At 35.7% G+C, this 20709-nt stretch overlaps 1 protein-coding gene across 1 annotated transcript; it reads right to left on the reverse strand.

The window, feature by feature from the left end:
• Positions 1–313: 313 nt before the first annotated feature.
• On the reverse strand, positions 314–18191 carry man1b1a (mannosidase, alpha, class 1B, member 1a). Its single transcript, XM_051878377.1, has 14 exons — positions 17854–18191; positions 15203–15331; positions 13710–13818; positions 13340–13527; positions 12452–12588; positions 10902–11011; positions 10572–10763; positions 9453–9601; positions 9096–9284; positions 8834–9024; positions 6128–6248; positions 4970–5164; positions 4515–4646; positions 314–2226 (listed from the first exon to the last, which is right to left on the reverse strand). The coding sequence occupies exons 2-14, from the start codon at positions 15302–15304 to the stop codon at positions 2020–2022; spliced, it is 2022 nt and encodes a 673-aa protein (XP_051734337.1). The 5' UTR covers positions 15305–15331; positions 17854–18191; the 3' UTR covers positions 314–2019.
• Between the last annotated feature and the right edge of the window lie 2518 nt (positions 18192–20709).

Here is a 20709-nt window from a genome sequence, read left to right on the forward strand (position 1 = left end):
AAAAAAGTCAGAATTCTGATATAAATTTGCAATTGCGAGAAAAAAAGTCAGAATTGCGATATAAATTTTTAATTGCGAGAAGTCAGAATTGCGATATAAATTTGCAAAAAAGTCAGAATTGCGAGAAAAAAAGCGTGATAAAAATTTGCAATTGCGAGAAAAAGAGTCAGAATTGCAAGATATACATTCCCAATTTCAAGAAAGTCAGAATTGTGATATAAATTTTTAATTGCGAGAATCAGAATTGCGATATAAATTTGCAATTGCGAGAAAAAAAGTCAGAATTGTGAGAAAAAAAGCGTGAAAAAAAATGTGCAATTGTGAGAAAAAGTCAGAATTCTGATATAAATTTGCAATTGCGAGAAAAAAAGTCAGAATTGCGATATAAATTTTTAATTGCGAGAAGCCAGAATTGCGGTATAAATTTGCAATTGTGAGGAAAAAAAGTCAGAATTGCGAGAAAAAAGCGTGATAAAAATTTGCAATTGCGAGAAAAAGAGTCAGAATTGCAAGATATACATTCCCAATTTCAAGAAAAAGTCAGAATTGCAAGATATAAATTTACAATTGCGAGAAAAAAGTCAGAATTGCTAGATATACATTCCCAATTGCAAGAAAAAAAGTCAGAATTGTGAGATAAAAAGTAATTACCTTTTTTATTTTATTTTTTATTTTTTGTCCAATGGTGGAAACAAAAAATTAAATATCAGACCAAATAAAGGACCTAAATTAAAGATTTATTATAAGACAGTTCACCTAAAAATCAAACTTCTGTGATCATTTACAACCTGTACAACCTTCTTTCTTGGAACACAAAAGGAGAAATTAATTCAGAATTGACCAGGAAGAAAGAACGTAATTCGTGTTTGGAACGACGTGAGGGTGAATATATGACGACGTTTTCATTTCATTGTTGGGTGAGTGATTCATTGAATCGTTTCAAACCTGTCTACAATCATCTAACATATTAAAACAGATGGCAGTGGGCTGATATAGAGTATGACTGCACTCTAATATGACAAAGGAAATTTTGTAGCTCTAATATCAGAACCAATCTTGACTGTCGATGAGAAACGGTTCATCTTTCAAGCAATGTTTTCAATTAGTTGTGCTGTGAAATTAGAATTAAATAATAAATGAACATATATCCACATTTGATCACGGTTCAGCTAAATGTAGCATCACAGCATCCAGTGCCGTGCAACAGCTTCCAAAATTTGTAGATAACAATGTAAATCTACAGCGTAGTAACACAAGCAGGGCTTCGGGCGGCATCTGCTACATCAAATCATTAGCGTTCACTGAAGTACGCTCACTAAAGTCAACATAAATAACAGAAAACTACACAATCCCAGAGGGCTACCAAATAAATCTCCAGATGATCTGTAAAGTACCCAATATGTTCCCTAATGCATCCTGACTCTCACATAAGGGAGACATTTAGAAATTGACACGCAGTTTCCTTCTGTAACAGCACTCACATGGAGAGCATCCATCTATACATACAGAAATAACAACGTTAACAAAAAAAGAAGTCTTCATTTTACAAAGTGCTTGGCATTTTTCACAGTGTGTGATTTCAGCAGTCTGCCTTGTGATTTATGGAGCTGACACTAATGTTTCTGTCCCAAATATGGAAGATGAGACATCTAAAAATTGTGGCAGCTGCATGGGCTTGTCCAACACTTTGCAGTTGTCCCATGAGCTCAAACATAAGTGAAGTCTTGTTAAGTATAGAGTAAAAAGAGGAACCAATATTTGAGATGTTTCACCACCCATAATGAGTAACACCTCCACCAAACTTGTTCTTCTGGGTGAGTAAAGAGTCTCACTGCATTTAAATAAAGCTCAAATGCACAGTTAAAGGTCGATGCATAACCCGCCACCTCAGTTTAGAGCAGAAACCTTCCTGCAGAGCAGCTCTGAGGGGTCACTTCCTGTGTAAGCCTGCATCATTTCCTGTTGAAACCCAAACATCACTGCAAGAGAGGACTGGCATGATTCCGGCTTCTTTTCCCCTCATGAGGCCGAGGGCCATATGGGCAGCGGATGGGCCTCAGTGTTGAACACGTACTTATCCAGACTGAGCAGCTCGCTGTCGTCAGAGAACAGGAGGAAGAGATACTTCAGCGTCTCGCCCAGGAAGAAGCTCTCCATCTTATCTCTGGGTGCGGGGTTCAGTGGGTCACGGACGTTACCTATGGAGGTGTAGCCCCCACTGGGGACCTGGGACAGAAATTGAGTAAAGAAGTCAAGTTTGTTTATTTATTATTGGCACAGCTAGCACACTGTTCAATGGGCAGTGAAAAGCTTCCAGCTGAGACTGATAAATGAAAGATATTCCAATTCTATACAATTTTGTCTTAAAAAAAAAGTTACAAGTGAATTTAGGCATAAAACATTATAATGTACTGGGGGAAAAATGGATTTTAAGAAAAAATCATTATGAGATTTGCTTAAGAGGAGTGTTATTAAATTGTTAGTCCTTTTAGAGATTAATGTTAAGTGAACATTAGATGATCACAAAAGTTATTTAAATGTAAAAAGAGAAATATATAGTACAGTCGTGGATTTTCTATAATATGGACTGACACTGATAAATAACAACAAATCTAATATTGGCTTAATTATAATTTATATTTTATTTATACATAAATATAAAATAATAAATAAATATCAATTTTTAAATGAAAATTAAAAATAAATAAAAATTAACATTAAATAATTAAAAATAAATACAAATAAATAATAAATACAAAAATTAATTAATTAAATTAACAATATATATATATATATATATATATATATATATATTATATATATATACACATATACACATATACACACACACACACACACACACACACACACACACAGTCAAACCAAAAATTATTCAGACATTTTTGATATATTTTTATATCAAAAAATGAGTGCAGGACACTATAGTTCATTTATGTAAGTGAGGATAGCAAAATAAAGTAAACTGTGACATATTGTACCCAAAAACTCTTCATTCAGTGGACTACCAGTAAAATTAATACAAAATTTGGAACCAAAAATTCAGACACTTTGACCTGACCATGTTTTGCTTAATTGTTATCTGACATAATTAACATTATTTTTTTCTGACACAGTTTAACTCTGAGATCTTGTCATATTTTATTACAATTTTTTTAAACTATAGTGAATAAACTGTATTAATGAATGAAATGTTCAAGGTGTCTGAATAAATTTTGGTTTGACTGTATATATATTAGGACTGGGACAATACGTTGATTCTCGATTCGTGATACAAAGAATCTGCAGTGATTCTGATATTTTCCAATCAGTGGCGTGCAGTGGTGTTCTGAAATGAGCAGGCAAATTTTTTATTTATTTATGAATCAATGTAAATTCATGTGCATTACTCTTAACATTGACACATCTTCCTTGTTAAATGAACATTACATCAAAAAAGAAAAAAAGAAACCAAATACAATTCTATTTTGTAATTTTACATTAACAATGTATTGTAATAAATGTTCTATTTATCAAAACCAAGTCAATCTCATCAAGTTAGTGTTTTAAGCATTTCTACATTCATTCCAAAATAATAACTAAAGGCTGTAACAATTTAAACAATATATTTTATTTGTGTATTGATGTTTTTCTTTTTAATAGTCAACTTAGGCTATTTTGGATCATCAGTCATGCTCCGTAAACACCGTCTGTCACAGACACAAATTGTATTTTTAATTTCACCGAGCTGATTGCACTAAAAACCCCCGCAGTCATCGTGTTTTCAGTCCATTTCAAGTTTGATTTTGACGTGACATAAAGCAGTGATATCTAACTGGGTGATCTGTTTACTTACTTTTCAATTAGTCTTCCCATTGACGCCATCATTTGTTCATTCAAACTTAAAAACGGAGGCGGGATTTATCGCACAAACCAATCATATACAATCATAACCAATTACATCCAATCATAGCGCGATGGAGACATTGCCTCCTCTCACGTGACTTTCCCCCATTCATTCTCAATTACCCCCCACAAAACCCGCTGCACACCGGGGGTCTAATGGTTTTCTATGAAAGCAAAGGGAGGCATGACTCCTGCTGTAACTTTACCTGCGGGTGTCGCTGTTGGGCAGTGTTCCTTAAGAAATACGAGTGACTTGCGCTCTTTTTAATGTCATAATTTGTAATATTTGTGTTGTTTTATATGTAATATGGGTTATTTTCTCATCCTATTTTTTTTGAGGAGGCACTGCCTCCCTTGCCTCTTCAGAGGAAACGCCCGTTTCCAATGTATTGCGATTCTCTCTCAAATCAATTCTGAGCTTGGTTTTTAACAGCAGATGGCACTACATGCTAGTTTAGAAACACCCATAATCTGCTTGCTTCCAGTTCCTTTACACACAACACTTAAACCTAAAATAATCATTCATAAAGTTAGAAAAGGTTGAAGCGAATTACAAGGGTGTTCGCTCCCCTTGTAATGTAAACCAGAAAAATGTTGCAGTTCTCACTCACTCTGGTGTGCTTGTTGAAACTTTGCAGTATGTCCCAGCCCCAGTCCCTGTATTTGCTGTCCTTGGTGAATCTGTACATGTAGAAAAGACTTTCAACAGTCTCGGGTCTCAGCAAGTTGTGTCTGTCTGCAGGCTGCACACACATATTGTGAGAAAAGAAAAAAAACCTGTTAATGTAAAAGGGCACCAACTATTATAAAGGTCATCCTCATCAGTGCTGAGCGCAGAAATTGTTTTGTTCTAGAAAAGAAAACATAAAGACCTTGATTAGACAATCTGAACCTAACACAGCCTCTGCACTATTTGGGGGTCTATTAGCATTTTATTTCTAGACAAAGGAGAGAAAAGGCATTATGGTTTGGTTCCAAAACCTGCATCAGCAGTTTAAGGCCTTGTCTCCAACCACCCAGGGAGTTTATTGTCAAAAATGAGTGGTGACTGTACAGGTTAATGAACCTTCACATCGATGTCTCGTCCGTTATGGTTCTGCAGATTAAAGTGAGCGATCTCTGGGCTCAGGCCCGTCTCCATCTGTGCATACATCTGATGGCACGTCTCCATCAACTGCAGAGCCAGGTCCATGTGATCAGCGGGCAGGCCGTTGTGAGCACCGAGAGCCAGCGTGCCAGGAAGAAAACACACCAAATGATCCTGGATGACACAGAGAGAGTGTTGTTGAAAGAAATTTACCATATAAAGCATACTATATCATATTTGATACACAAAATTTTAAGGCCTCTACATTATCAAAACCTTGCTACATGCCTTCTGCCTTCTGATTGACTGCCTTCTATGTTTCAACTCCACAATAAAAATCTACACAGATTTGATTATATACTAAGCAATTAAAGGGATTGTTCACCCAAAAATGAAAATTGTCATCATTTACTCACGCTCAAGTTGTTCCTAACCTGTATGAATTTCTTTCTTCTGCTGAATACAAAAGAAGATATTTTGAAGAATGTAGGCAACCAAACATTTTTTTTCCCCCCATACTATGGAACTGTTTGTTTTTTTTTTCTCCTCGAGCATGAGCTCCAGTATATCATACTATATGAGCCATAAAAACTCATTTACCACATATGATGCTCAACAAAAAACATATGCAAACTTTCTCTACCTTTTTTTTTTTTTTTTTTTTTTAAGATTTTGTCTAAAGGTTCAATAAACTGTTCCATTTCAAAAAATTGCATTTTACTGACTATTATTTCATATGTCAGGGTTAAAAAAGATTTGTACGCATCACAAAAGTCTCAAATTACCATTATGCTGGTTTATTTCCATCCTCGTGAGGAAGCCAATTTCATTAAAACCACTAGATTTAAGCCTGGAGATTATAGGAACAGATGCTGTATGGTAAAGATGAAATATATTTATAGAGCAAACACGTAAGGATGCTCAAAGGAATAAAGAATGAAAACTCTTTCATTTTGTACTCACGCTCATGTTGTTGTTGTTTTTTTTTTTTTCTGTGGAACATTAAAGTAGACAAAAAATAAAAGCATACATCTTTGGAAAAACTTAAGGGTGAGTAAATAAGAATTTTCATTTTTAGGTGAACTATCCCTTTAAGAATGACACTTGGTGGCTGAAATAAGGTTATGACTTTCTCACCATCTTGGGATTGAGGCGGCCATTGGACAGCTCCCCAACAAAGGTCAGTTTACTAGGAGAAGTCTGTCTTAAGAGATTCTTTTTGACACCTTCTATAGCCTGAAGATAGTCCTCCAGCAGCCTGGAATGATATACATACATCACACTCTGCATTTGAAGCGATTGAGTTCGCCCTCTAGAGACAAAAATAAGCTATTGCAACTTAATTGTACATTGAGAGTGTCCAGACCTCAGTAGATCCTCATATGTCTCTGTGATGTATAAAATCAAACATATAGATAGTGAGGGCAGCGATCCAACACCATCAAGGTCTTAGCGAGATAACAGACAGTATTCAGAGGTCATTTAAATGGACCACCTTCCCCGTCATTGACTAGCATATCCATCACCAACCTGGTCTTGGGTGGATTTGATATTCCAGACCAGACATTTATCAACTCATTAACAGTCAGTATCTACCGAACCCCAGAGAACACCTTTTTATTGAATTATTCAAAACCAAACCCTATGAAAAAATACTATCAGCGAGGAGCAAGTGTGTGTGATGTCAAGACAGCGGGAGTCTAACGAGACTCAGGTGTGAGCAGAAGCACTGACGTGCATGACAATGACCTGTCAAGCTCAACAGAGACTGAATCGCACCAACAGAGAGAATAAGAAGACAGAATAACATCCTGTCAACTGAAGAAAATGGCTGATGTCGCATTTTTCCAGGAGCAATGACACCTTGGCACTGTCGCTAATGGTGGTGGACATGTGCGAAACATGCCTATGACAGTTGTCATCATGATGCTGGGGTGTTGTGGTGGCTTTCTCACCCATTTTATTGTCCGTCAGACAAAATGTTTAAGTGCAACTAGTTAGAAAAGTTATAGCACACCTCTCCTCAAAAAAGCCACTCCATTTAAGGAGCCAATAATTATTTTCATGTTATGGTTGATAACTGACAAACGGACGGATATTACAATTCAATACTATTTTGTCTAAATAAATGAAATAAAACACTAAAAAATATAATCATTGCAAAAATATAATCATCAGCATTAATTGACAGTAGGGGTAATCTAAATGTGAAAATAGAGAAAATGAGCAGGCACAAGTAAATATCCAATATTTTCCAAAATATTTCCAATATCAACTGACACTGATCAGTATAATACACAAATATATAATTATATAATTAGTTTTTGTCAAAGGCTACATCTGGATCGGATTCAGAACGATGATCAAAACATAGATGGAGTAGATCACATCCATCAACACCCCCAAAGCTTCACAGTCCTGTACCTTTTCCTGAGTTGACAATTCATTCAGTAACGTTAGGCAGTTATGATTTATATGCTGTTTAATGTTGATGATTTTACATATGCATCTGCCTGTTTCTGCTTCTTCTTCACCTGTGTTTTGATCAGGGGATTCTGTATTCTTTCAGAAGATGTCTAATAGTGCCCCCTACCATATAACAGTGAAAACACGGAAAGCTGGAAAATTCCATCAAGGGCAGGGAAGCGTTTTATTCTAGTTTCATGCATTCTTTTTTTTAATCAATATTTGAATGTGGGTAAATTTCATAAAAAATATTCTTAAAAAAGTGTTTCAAAGACTACAATGTGCATAAGCAATGCTTTTATCGCTTGTTTCTGCTCCTTTTTTGCCTGTTTTGGTCCGGAGATTCTCTACTCTTTCAGAAGTTGCATAATAGTGCCCCCTACCATATAACAGTGAAAACATGGAAAGCCGGAAAATTCTGTCAATGGCGGGGAAGCTTTGTTTCATAAATGACGGAAAATTCCATCAATAGCAGGTTGAATATAAATATAAAAATAAAGGAAATGAGCATGCACAGTTAAATATCCAATATCCAATTGTGATATATATTATATATATTATATATATAAAATATATTATTGTGCATCCCTACTTAATACTTTAAAATATATGAGCAATAATGACGTTTGCTGGAATTACAGTTAAACCATTTTTTTTGCATTATTATACCAATATATTATTTTTTTATGTTAAAATACGTTGAGCAACACTGTCTCCACTCTCCACCAATCATATGAGTTTGGGGAGGGACTATCTGTTTGACCATCCAATAGCTGCCAGGGAAAGTGAAGCCTATTTCAGGAAGGCTTTATTTCTGTGACTTATTTTTGGTGATCCTAGTGGCACACAAATTACACACTTCACCTTAAACCAGTGGATTATTACCGCTGTTTTTTTTCCTACTTCAAAGCACAAGGTTTTTAAACACTTGAGTACTAAACTTGAGCATCTGCACTTATATAATTTAAAACCTCTTGAAACCAATTACATCACAAAATGACTGACATCATAATAAAATAATCTAATACTGAATGCACGAATCAACTCCAGGTTGTCAAGAGCAACACAAATGCCCTGTGCTTTTATCACTGTCAAAGCTAAGTAGCATATCGTTACGTAACAATTAAAACATGCTCAGATATTTTTCATTCTTTCCCGGTGCAATTCATTCTATCAATAACTGACAATGTGAATCAATCATACCACCCCATCTGTGACCGGAACCTTAACTTCAGTACATTAGGCTCAGTGAGCATCGCCAATTCTCTGGAACCCATTAGCTAAAAGCACCAGTGGGCTATTGACACCCGGTCTAAGCACTAAATTTATGAACCATCAGCCAAAGCTGCATTTGTATCTGCTGTTAGTGTAACTCACTCAGTCTCTTTCTTGCCACCCTGTAGCCACTGTTTGAGCAGGTACTCGTAGTAGCTGTCCGCACGGGCCCCCAGAGTAAAGGCCCCTCGCCGTGTGAATTTCCCACTGTTTGTGTTGATGAACATGGGCACCAGACCATCACGCTTTCCCTCCAGTCTGTGGACCTGTCTGGTCACCTCCTCCACTGCATTCTGAGAACAGAGGAAGACATAAATACAAGACATAACATAAGATAACATAACATAAAATAAAATAAAAGTACCTGGTACTGCGGGTCCTGTGTGAGTCGGCTGAGCTCTCTGAACTCCAGCTGAATGCTGGTCACCTCTGCGACTGTGCTGTCTGTGGTCCAGCGTGGAGGGTGAGCAGTTCCTTTACCAATGTTCACATCAGAGTAGGGGATTTTAGATGGAGTCTTGAAGGCAGGCATTAATCTAAAGCCAATGTCTTTCTACAAAAACAGAGACACAACATATGTTGAGTTTATCAGGGGTCTAGTTGACTTATCTGTGTAAGCCAAAAGCTATAAAACTTTAAAGTTATACTATGTCCTTTACTAGGACAAAAATGAAGGATAATGAGGATGGTACTAAATTAAATAAAGATATGAAGTACTTACAGCTTTATCCAGGAAAAGTGTGTCCCCGGACAAGTGGTATGTGCTCAAGAGACCCCCCAAAATACGGATGGTACTCTCAAAAAGATTCACATCCACATTCTTGGAAAAAGATAATTCTGTCTCGACCCACTTCCTGGCCTCTGCAAACTCTAATAAAGAAAGAATTAGAAAGAGAGAGACACACATAGAGAGGGAGAGAGAGAGTTAGAGTACTATTTTTTCTATCATTATTCATATTTATATAGTCTTTTTCATATTTTTTATTCATGAGTTTTTCTTCAAATATGGACACTTTAGGCCCTGTGGACTTTTAGAAAATAGACTTTGTTTTAATGAAAAAAAAAAAGTCTCTTATGCTCACCAAGGCTGCATTTATTTGATCAAAAATACTGTAAAAACAAATACTTTCAAATGTAATTTATTCCTGTGATGGCAAAGCTGAATTTTCAGCATCATTACTCCAGTCTTCAGTGTCACATGATCCTTCAGAAATCATTATAATATACTGATTTGCTGCACAAGAAACATTATTATCAATGAGGAAAACTTTTTTTTTTGCTAACAATTTTAGCAAAGTTAAATTATTCAGTTCAAATGTGATACTGACCTCAATTTTTTTCTTCACACTCATCACAAATCATTTTATCTCAAAAATGCACTTTACTGACATTGTCATTTTTGTAAAAAATAATTTTTTAAATACTAAATAGACTTTTTTTAAATGCAAAAAATGATTTGTGTGAAAAAAAAAAATTATTGTGTGAAAATTTTCACACAAAAAATATGTTCTTTATATTATCCTTGTTTAAAAAGGAAATAATTATTTATTTAATTTTATTTTAAGATTGCAAGTCTGCAACAAGAGTAAAATAATAAAATCTATGTATACATAAAAGTCATCCGAAATGCAGCAAAAAGACATTTTAACTTAAGTTGTAATGTGACCTTCATATAACAAAATGGAAAAACTGACCCTAAAAAACAACTCCTGAGAAATAAAAGTGCCTGTAGTTGAAGAAACACCCTCAGGTTGACAGAAGGAAAGGAAACAAGGAATAGATTTGAAATGTGCACACAGTGGTCTGGTCTAGAAATAGAAGCTGCGGTTATAAGACTCACCCTCTTTCAGGCCCAGGATCCACATGGTGTCTAGTGCATCTATGAGAGTGAGGCCCAGACCGAACCACTCTCCATGAGTCTTAGATATGGGCTTCAGTTCATCATGGCCCCAAGCAAAAGCCTTGTAGCCCTTCCACGCATGCCTGAATGCCTCCCGCACCACCTCCACACGATCCACGGGCTTCTCTGTGACTGAGTACAACAAATAAATCACAGACATTAAGATGATCACACATCTGTGACAGTTGGCCTTTTGCACAAGCCAAACTTTGGCACAGTTTGTGCTACATACATGACCGATACCTCAAATTGAGGGATGAATTCTGATACCTGGTTTTAAGTTGGCAGCTCCCTCTGCATTAGCCACTGTTCCTACTTTTCCATGGGCGGTGGACTGAAGCTCTGTCCCCTGCTCTGCCTCGATCATCGCCCCGCGCCAGCTAGGAGTCCAAAAACAACACTGGAATCAATTGTGACAGCATTTTATCTAGCATCCAATCCAGAGATTCGACACCCGTTATAGCACCGTTTCCTCCCACCCGCCCCACGATTATAACTGCAATTATGAAGGCAGGAGGTGGACTCCCACAACAGGACACAGCTGGAGGAAATGAAGGCTCATCACAAATCACTTTAAAAACAACGCGTTAATAGCTCAACTGTTAATAAACTGTTCCCTAAGGCACTATCCGCACACAGGTATGTTTATCTTCTGCTCTTGCTCATTTTTTGCTCTTTCTAAAGGCCGTGACACACCAAGCCAACGTAAAAGAACTGCCCCTTAGTGTTCACGCTGTCATTTTTAAGACGAACCTAAAGATACAAAGCTAATAAAATTGGCAAAGGAGTTAAAACAGCACCAGGACTTGCATACAAACGAAGATCTGCTGCGAGGAGACAGCGCTTCCGACGCATGTACTGAACTGTAATAGGCATCGTGCCTCCTTTGAAAAATCAGGTATGCTTGAGCATTCTGTCATTTTAGGGGTGCATCTTGTGACATCGCGTCCTGTTTTTGGTTCGTTTAGATGTCTTTGGTCCGTGTTGAGTTCATATTCATACCGCCTGAAAATGTTGGTCCCTGTCTGCTTGTTTGGTGTGCACCAAGGTTTGGATGGAAGCGTTCACACTTATTCAAATGAACCGCATTAACAGAGCAATCACACCAAAGTCTGTTTCAATTGGACCAAATCTGCCAAGTGTGAGAACAGCCTAAAATGTCATTGTGTGTATAAGATTGTGTTCCAAATTCAGAGTTTTCAAACGGGGGCCAGAAGAGGCAAGCAAAAATAAATAATGATAAACAATAAATAAATGTTAATATTTTCAGAATTTGAAATGCTTAATATTTTTATCCATGTGGAAAACAGTCCTTAATATTTTTGTGGAAACTGTATTTTTTTTCAGGATTCATCAACGAATAGAAAGTTTGAAAGTACAGCATTTATTTGAAACAGAAAACTTTTGTAACATTATAGATGTCTTTACTGTCACTTTTTAGCAGTTTTATGCATGCTTGCTAAAATATATATATATAGCTCCCAAACTTCAGAACGGTAGTGTATTTTTTTTTAGGAATTTTTTTATTAAATATGTACCCAAATACAGTGACAGATGAATCTGACAAGCAGCAATGTAAAAATTTATTCAGTGGAGGAGATAAAGCTTTTAGGAGCTCCAAGCGTGTGAGTGAGACTAATAACAAATAAATGGCAATAAAACCCATAATTACTGTGTCAGTTTTAATGCCTCTACTAACTCACAAGGTTAAATACTAAGCCAACAACAAGTAAATGTCAATGTCTAATCCTCTACCAATTATCATTAATAAAAGTCTCATATAAAAATGCCTTCATTGCTTGAATGTAAAAAGTCCAAACCTAATGACTGTTTTTGCTTCTTTCCCTTCGTCATCTTCTCTCTTGATCACGGGTTCTTCTCCATCTTTCTCCTGCCAATCTGACACATTCCCTCGCTTCTGTAGAGCAGGAGGACCACGCTTGCTAGGGGGCTTCCTCTGCAGATTCAAACCGGCCAGCATAAAAAGACAAGCGTAGATAATCTAGTATCTTAGGGTACCTTTACACAACAACATCTTTGGGTTTTTCATGTGCAGATGACAACGTTATCAAAACGATCCCTCTCACATGGAACCGCAAAAATGATTAAAATTGCTGTATTCTGCTGCCAGGCCAGTACTTAACAATATCACTTTGTAAAAAAAACACTACACGCTGAACACGTAAAACGTATGACGTCACTGTTTTCAAAAATTAGTGTTTTTGTAGTTTAAAAGCAGACAATAACGTTGTCATGTACATAAACGGCCAAAACGCATTTTTAAAAGATAAATACTTATAAAAGATCAGCACTTTTCAGTACTTTATTAACATAATATTAAAATATATTTATATTAAAAGATAAATATCAGAAATGGGTATTTACAACATGGATTTATAACTGATCTGTGAGGTATTTTAAGCTGAAACTTCACAGACACATTCTGAGGACACCTGAGACTTAAATTGCATCTTAAAAAATGGGCATAATAGGGGACCTTTAATAATATTTATTTATTTAAAAAGCTTTTATTTTGAATTTCTAAACAATTGTATTTTACAATTACAACTTACATTTAAGATTTAAGTTGTTTTTTTGTTTGTTTTAGCAGGGGCTGTAAAAACCCCTTAAAAATGAGTAGCAAAAATGATAAAGTAACCAATATAACATACAGTATATCCAAAATATCTGAGAAGCATCCTACTAACCATAGCTGGAGGTTTGGGAAGTATTGGAATGCTTGGTCTTTGAAGCTCTGGCAGCACTTCTGGTGGGACGTCCTGGACCCCAGGGACAACTCCTGGTGGAAGCTTTGGGACGAGGCCAGGAGGAATGGGCCTGAGACCTCTGTTATCCATTTCAACCCAGTCCTCCTTCAACGATCTGTCAGAGAGCCCTGGAGAATAAACAGACAGAAATATCTCATGTGAATTATTAATAGCAAACTGTGTGAGGTTTAATAAAACGTCTACCCCAGCATCAAATATAAACGGGCAGAGGCTGTACCAATCATCTACCTGTTGTGCTTTCACCTTTCATATCCTGTGAAATGTCATTAAATGGGGCTGTATAAAGTACCTCTCCACTGCTCCGCCAGACTGGAATAGGAAAGAATCCCACAGATGAAGAGAAAGGCTAGCAGGAAAAGAATCAGACTGCGCTGAAGCCGAGACAGCTGCTTCCATTTCTGCCAAAACAATACATGGACAATCGGAGGAAAGTGCAGCAATTTTATATTTGATGGCTTGAAATGACAACTGCAATGACTGCCAAATATAGTACTACAAAAACAAAGCTACAGGGAAAAGGTTTATCCTGTGCTCACAAATCATATCTAAAAGAACTTTTCTCTCAATATGGATGTCATTATAGTTTAATCATCCTAACTATTTAATCAATTACAATTCAATTATAACCATCCTATCCTAATTCAATTAGCGCCTCTCAGATAAAGGAATGCATTATAGTTCATCCAAAAAATTCCTACATTTCCTTACTCACATCTTGTTCAAACCTGCATGATTTTCTTTTTTCTGTGGTGTGAAACAAAAGTTAGATACACTACCTTTCAAAAGTTGTGTCGGTTAGACGTATTAATGTTTTTGAAATAAGTCTCTTATGCTCACAAAAGCTGCATTTATTTGATTAAAAATACAGTAAAAACACTAATATTGTGAAATATTTTATAATAATTGTTTTTTTTTATTTTTTATATATTTTGGAATGTAATTTATTCCTGTGATGGAAAGCTGAATTTTCAGCATATTACTCCAGTCTTCAGTGTCACATGATCCTTCAGAAATCCTTAAAATATGCTGATTTGCTGCTAAAGAAACATTTCTTATTATTAACAACGCTGAAAACGGTTGTGCAGCTTAATATTTTTGTGGAAATAATGATACATTTTTTTCAGTATTTTTTAATGGATAGAAAGTTCAAAAGAACAGCATTTATTTTAAATATCGCTTGTTTTTATTGTCACTTTTGATCAATTTAATGCATCTTTGCTGAATAAAAGTATTAATGTCTTAAAAAAAAAGAGCCTCATTTTGGGTTCCTAAGGAAAAAAAAATTAAAAAACATAGTTTAGAAAGACATGACTAAGTAAATAATAGCAAAAATTTGAAACAGTGTTTTAATTTTTGGTGAACTGATCCTTTAAGCTAAATTTTAAATTAAAGGGTTATTTTTCAAGCTACATAATTATGTTTTTGGCTAAGCAGGGAGTGCATTTCTGCTTTCTGGTGATATATACAAATTAGTTGATTAAATGTGAGGGGAAAACAAAACAAACAAGAGTTTTGACATCTCCGGTCTGGCTAGGATTGAACACAATGACTACAGTGCCAGAATTTTCTTCTCAGAATAATAAATAGATGTCAAGATGTCTCGCAGACAGGAAAATGGCACGCATTTACACAAACAAAGAAAGAAGCAGAAGCAGAAGCCATCAGCCTTCGAACATCACACTTAATGAATGCTCCGAGAATACATAATGCTCCGTATTTATGCCCTGCAAAACAAGGTAGAGTTCAGATGGCATCTTAAGAAGAAAAGAGCCAAACACTAACCCTCCAGCAGGACTGTCTCCGGTGCTTGCCGTTGGTGTAGCTGTGGCTGTGTTGGTCTCCCAGCGTCAGAGAAACAAAGTCCTTCCTCTGTGGCGAGTACATCTCTAACACAGCCACCACTCAAACACACTGAATCAAATAGGTAAGAGGGGGGGGGGGGGGGGGGGGAGAGACAAGAATGACACTGATATCAAGTTATTTTCCCACAAATCACTATTCGTAACATGAGCTGAGCACATGAAGGTCTGTTGCTCCAGCAATGCTGATCTCAGGTCCCTGAAGAGAATCAAGGTGTAAAACAATGATCTTTTCACAAGATTACTTGATACCAGACTAAGTCTGGAGTAAAACGAGGCATGGGGTGGCACATCTGATCTGAGAACAACACCATGGGACAGGGCTGTTCACCTCATTGTCCCAGGGCCATGAGAGCCATGTAAGAGAGGATTAAGAACATTAGCCTAAGTCCATCTGGTTTCTATCATACCAAACTCAGCTTATTGGATAGAATAGATTTAAAGACACTGGCCTACTAAGATGACACATATATGCTGCTGGACAGGAGAAGGTTGAATGCAGACTTTCCCAAATGCAAATTACAAGTAAAATCATCTGTTTGAGTGTGGAATTTAAGTGTGAAGGTGAACTTAAATAGGAAATTGTGTTGCCACACATTTTAACCATTCCCATGACCTTTCCTGTTGTTTTAGATGACTGGATATGAATATTTGGTAACACTTTCTATGAAGACCGTGCTTATAATGAATTATAGCTCCATTTATACTTATTTATAAGCAAGTATTACTATTTTATAAACATATATATATATACTTATTAAGACCTATACTACATTATAAGAACAGTTATAGTTACATTTATATTATTTTTTATAATTACTTATAAGTCATGCATTTTCCCTTTCAATGCATGTTCATAATTCATTATACACTGATTTATAAGTATTAATTAGTCCGTCGTATGGTTCCATGAATGTATTTATAAAGATGCAGCTTGCATTGCTATAATGTTATATAAGACTTTTTATTCAGATTTATTTCTGTCAAATTAGTGAATATATTGTTATTAATAGCCGTGTTGTGTTCTTATAAATACTTATTGTGAGTAATAATAGTTGCTAATCTCTATAAATGCATCATTGTTGGCTTTAAGTAAAGTGAAAACACAAATCAAATGTTAAGAAATCACGAATATGTGCTGATTTTACATTTTAAGTTGCTTACTTGTAAATGTAACTAATGAACAACAATTCCTGTAATAAAAACAAAAGAAATCATTAATACAAACAGTTGAAAAAAAAGTATCTTTTTTAATGTTACATACTAGCAAAACACTGCAACAATATTTTTAAAGTATAATTCCAAACTGCTATAAGCAATACCATGCAAATGGCTGAGGAGATATAGATTTTAACAAATCAAAATTACCATTCATTACCTCTAATGCAAACTTTAGCTATTAAAGACATAATAACTAGTTGATACAGCAAACAAGTGTCTCTGGAACTATTTTATATTTGATCATTTATAAATCAGTGTATAATGGCTTATGAGCATGCACATTGAAAAAGCAAATGCATGGCTTTTAAGTAATTATAAAAATAATGTAAATGTATCTATAACTGTTCTTATAATGCAGTATAGGTCTTAATGAGTCTTTATATATTTATAGAACAGTAATACTTAAAATAAGTATAAATATGGCATGGTCTTCATAGAAAGTGTTACCAAATATTTAAATAGCATGCAAATAAAAAATTATTTGCTGATCAATAATTCAAAATGATTTGTGAACTAGTTGACTGATTAACTGAAAAGAATCATTTCAAAAGAACGATTCGCTCACAAATCACACATCACTATGGCTTTTGAGCAAGTTTTAATCTACACAAGAACAATTTATATCCAGAGAAAATGTTAATTATTATTATTTTTTAAATGTTACATGTTATATTCATTTCAATGATAGGCCTGGACATAACTCGTAATCTGAATCAACAAATAATCTGATTCGGTCATGTTGAGTCAAATGATAGTTTTAAATATCCACCCAACTACATTTCCATCCACTTTAAAAAAATTTTCAACACATAGTTTTACAACGTACTTTCTTGATATTTTTACTTTTTAAATATACTTATATTCTTAGGTCAGCCATTTTGAATTTTGTCATAACATTGCCAGCATGTCTTTAAAGGTACCTGAGAGAAGTTTGGGTCATATGTAATACACTGATACCATTTTTTTATTATTAAATATAAATGTATTGACAATACCATATGACAACGCCCCAACTGGTCAGAAATATAAGGGTTTGTATTGCAAGTAATTCTACTTGTATTACTTTTAAATCACTTTTCTTAAAAAAATCATCAGTCAAATTAAAAATACTTGAAAATATTGTGTCATGTGCCAGTACTTGTTATATTTATTTTACATTGACCGATTTCCTTATTGTACACGATGCTGCAAACGCTTTAGCAATACAAATGTAGTGTTTGCTATACCAATAAAGCACACTGAAATGATATAAAGAGAAAGAGAAACAATTAATTCATTCTATATTAACTGTTTAGCCTAACCCATCTGTTCAGGTAAGGGACTAACTGGCCTCCAAACGCATCTTTGTTTTACCTTTCTCTGGACAACTTGCTGATCCTGGTTAGAAAGAGGATCTATATGCATGAAGAGGTCACAGCCAATGCATCCCATCCAGTGTTCGTGTAGTATTAGTGTGTACACTCAGTGTGTAGGTGACAGCAGGAGTGGCTATCAGATCTCTATCTCTCCTCCATCACGATGCTCTCCTACAAACCGCGCGTTCCTCTCACAAAACGCTCATTTATGCTGATATACAGCCTAATCGTGATGTATCAATCTGTATAAAAAAAAATAAGCATGATAGTCAAACAGCTGTGAACAGAACAATGTTTATGTGACAGCGCCTTAGTGTATCACGTGATCCTCATGCACACGCGTCACTCGTTCGGGCTCCGCCCTGTTTTATTAACACGTTCATGACCTTACAACAATCTTCCCTTTCAAATGGAGGTTTCACTTCAACAATGAAGGAATCATTTATCAATTAACATAATTATATTTATGATAACGTGGTTTGCCACCTGATTTGGGTTTTACATTAAAAAAAATATTGAAAATGAAAAATGATAATTATTAATTAAACTGTAAAAAGGTTACCACTAATAAATACAAAAGTCATTTGTCCATAATAATAAACAGGCCTACAATAGTCCATTTGGAACTTGGAAATATCCTAATATCCTGTATTAAGTATTTTTGATGCGCTTAAATATAAGAATTGAATTGACTTATTTATATGCTCATTTACAGTACTTAAGTAGATATATGACTAAGACCTGTTTTCTGGGACTGATAACACTTCCTCATGATATTCATATACAGGTGCTGGTCATATAATTAGAATATCATCAAAAAGTTGATTTATTTCACTAATTCCATTCAAAAAGTGAAACTTGTATATTATATTCATTCATTACACACAGACTGATATATTTCAAATGTTTATTTCTTTTAATTTTGATGATTATAACTGACAACTAAGGAAAATCCCAAATTTAGTATCTCAGAAAATTAGAATATTACTAATGACCAATACAAAGAAAGTACTTTTAGAAATCTTGGCCAACTGAAAAGTATGAACATGAAAAGTATGAGCATGTACAGCACTCATTACTTAGTTGGGGCTCCTTTTGCCTGAATTACTGCAGCAATGCGGCGTGGCATGGAGTCGATCAGTCTGTGGCACTGCTCAGGTGTTATTAGAGCCCAGGTTGCTCTGATAGTGGCCTTCAGCTCTTCTGCATTGTTGGGTCTGGCATATCGCATCTTCCTCTTCACAATACCCCATAGATTTTCTATGGGGTTAAGGTCAGGTGAGTTTGCTGGCCAATTAAGAACAGGGATACCATGGTCCTTAAACCAGGTACTGGTAGCTTTGGCACTGTGTGCAGGTGCCAAGTCCTGTTGGAAAATGAAATCTGCATCTCCATAAAGTTGGTCAGCAGCAGAAAGCATGAAGTGCTCTAAAACTTCCTGGTATACGGCTACGTTGACCTTGGACCTCAGAAAACACAGTGGACCAACACCAGCAGATGACATGGCACCCCAAACCATCACTGACCGTGGAAACTTTACACTGGACCTCAAGCAATGTGGATTGTGTGCCTCTCCTCTCTTCCTCCAGACTCTGGGACCCTGATTTCCAAAGGAAATGCAAAATTTACTTTCATCAGAGAACATAACTTTGGACCACTCAGCAGCAGTCCAGTCCTTTTTGTCTTTATCCCAGGCGAGACGCTTCTGACGCTGTCTGTTGTTCAAGAGTGGCTTGACACGACAGCTGAAACCCATGTCTTGCATACGTCTGTGCGTAGTGGTTCTTGAAGCACTGACTCCAGCTGCAGTCCACTCTTTGTGAATCTCCCCCACATTTTTGAATGGGTTTTGTTTCACAATCCTCTCCAGGGTGCGGTTATCCCTATTGCTTATACACTTTTTTCTACCACATCTTTTCCTTCCCTTCGCCTCTCTATTAATGTGCTTGGACACAGAGCTCTGTGAACAGCCAGCCTCTTTTGCAATGACCTTTTGTGTCTTGCCCTCCTTGTGCAAGGTGTCAATGGTCGTCTTTTGGACAACTGTCAAGTCAGCAGTCTTCCCCATGATTGTGTAGCCTACAGAACTAGACTGAGAGACCATTTAAAGGCCTTTGCAGGTGTTTTGAGTTAATTAGCTGATTAGAGTGTGGCACCAGGTGTCTTCAAGTTGAACCTTTTCACAATATTCTAATTTTCTGAGATACTGAATTTGGGATTTTCCTTAGTTGTCAGTTATAATCATCAAAATTAAAAGAAATAAACATTTGAAATATATCAGTCTGTGTGTAATGAATGAATATAATATAAAAGTTTAACTTTTTGAATGGAATTAGTGAAATAAATCAACTTTTTGATGATATTCTAATTATATGACCAGCACCTGTATTAGAGGATGACGATGTCCTCATACACACACTGCAAATTCAAAAGCGTTTATGTAAGCAATAAGGTACGAGAGGCTGTGACTTATTCACGATACAGCACTAGCCTCGAATACCTTATTGCTTTTATAAAACGGTGCCCACACAATACAAACATTAAAGCCAAAAATATGTAACAATGCAACTTTCATGAAGTAAACTCTTACTAAAATCCCTCCTTAATAGTCCCTGACCGTGAATTATATAAATATATATATATATATATATATATATATATATATAAAATATATTACATATTTCATAAAACAGTTAGTTCCTGTCCTTGATTCTGATTGGTCAATAGCTGTTTTATTCACGATAAAACATGGCTATGACCGCTTCACCCAACGGTTCTGTGTATCACTACACAACACCCTTAGCAACCACTCTTAGCAACGTAAACTCTGTTCTCAATTGATATTGTTCATTTA

This window comes from Ctenopharyngodon idella, chromosome 21 (assembly GCF_019924925.1).
Source record: "Ctenopharyngodon idella isolate HZGC_01 chromosome 21, HZGC01, whole genome shotgun sequence".
Classification (NCBI taxonomy): domain Eukaryota; kingdom Metazoa; phylum Chordata; class Actinopteri; order Cypriniformes; family Xenocyprididae; genus Ctenopharyngodon; species Ctenopharyngodon idella.

Bases quoted from the DNA above. Each gene is read 5' to 3' on its own strand.
- man1b1a (XM_051878377.1), bottom strand. From the start codon at position 15,304: ATGTACTCGCCACAGAGGAAGGACTTTGTTTCTCTGACGCTGGGAGAC. The intron at 13,528-13,709 runs GTACTTTATACA...TTTATTCTCCAG, and splicing joins TCTGGCGGAGCAGTGGAGAG to GGCTCTCTGACAGATCGTTG. The intron at 9,025-9,095 runs GTACTTTTATTT...CTCTGTTCTCAG, and splicing joins CACAGGACCCGCAGTACCAG to AATGCAGTGGAGGAGGTGAC.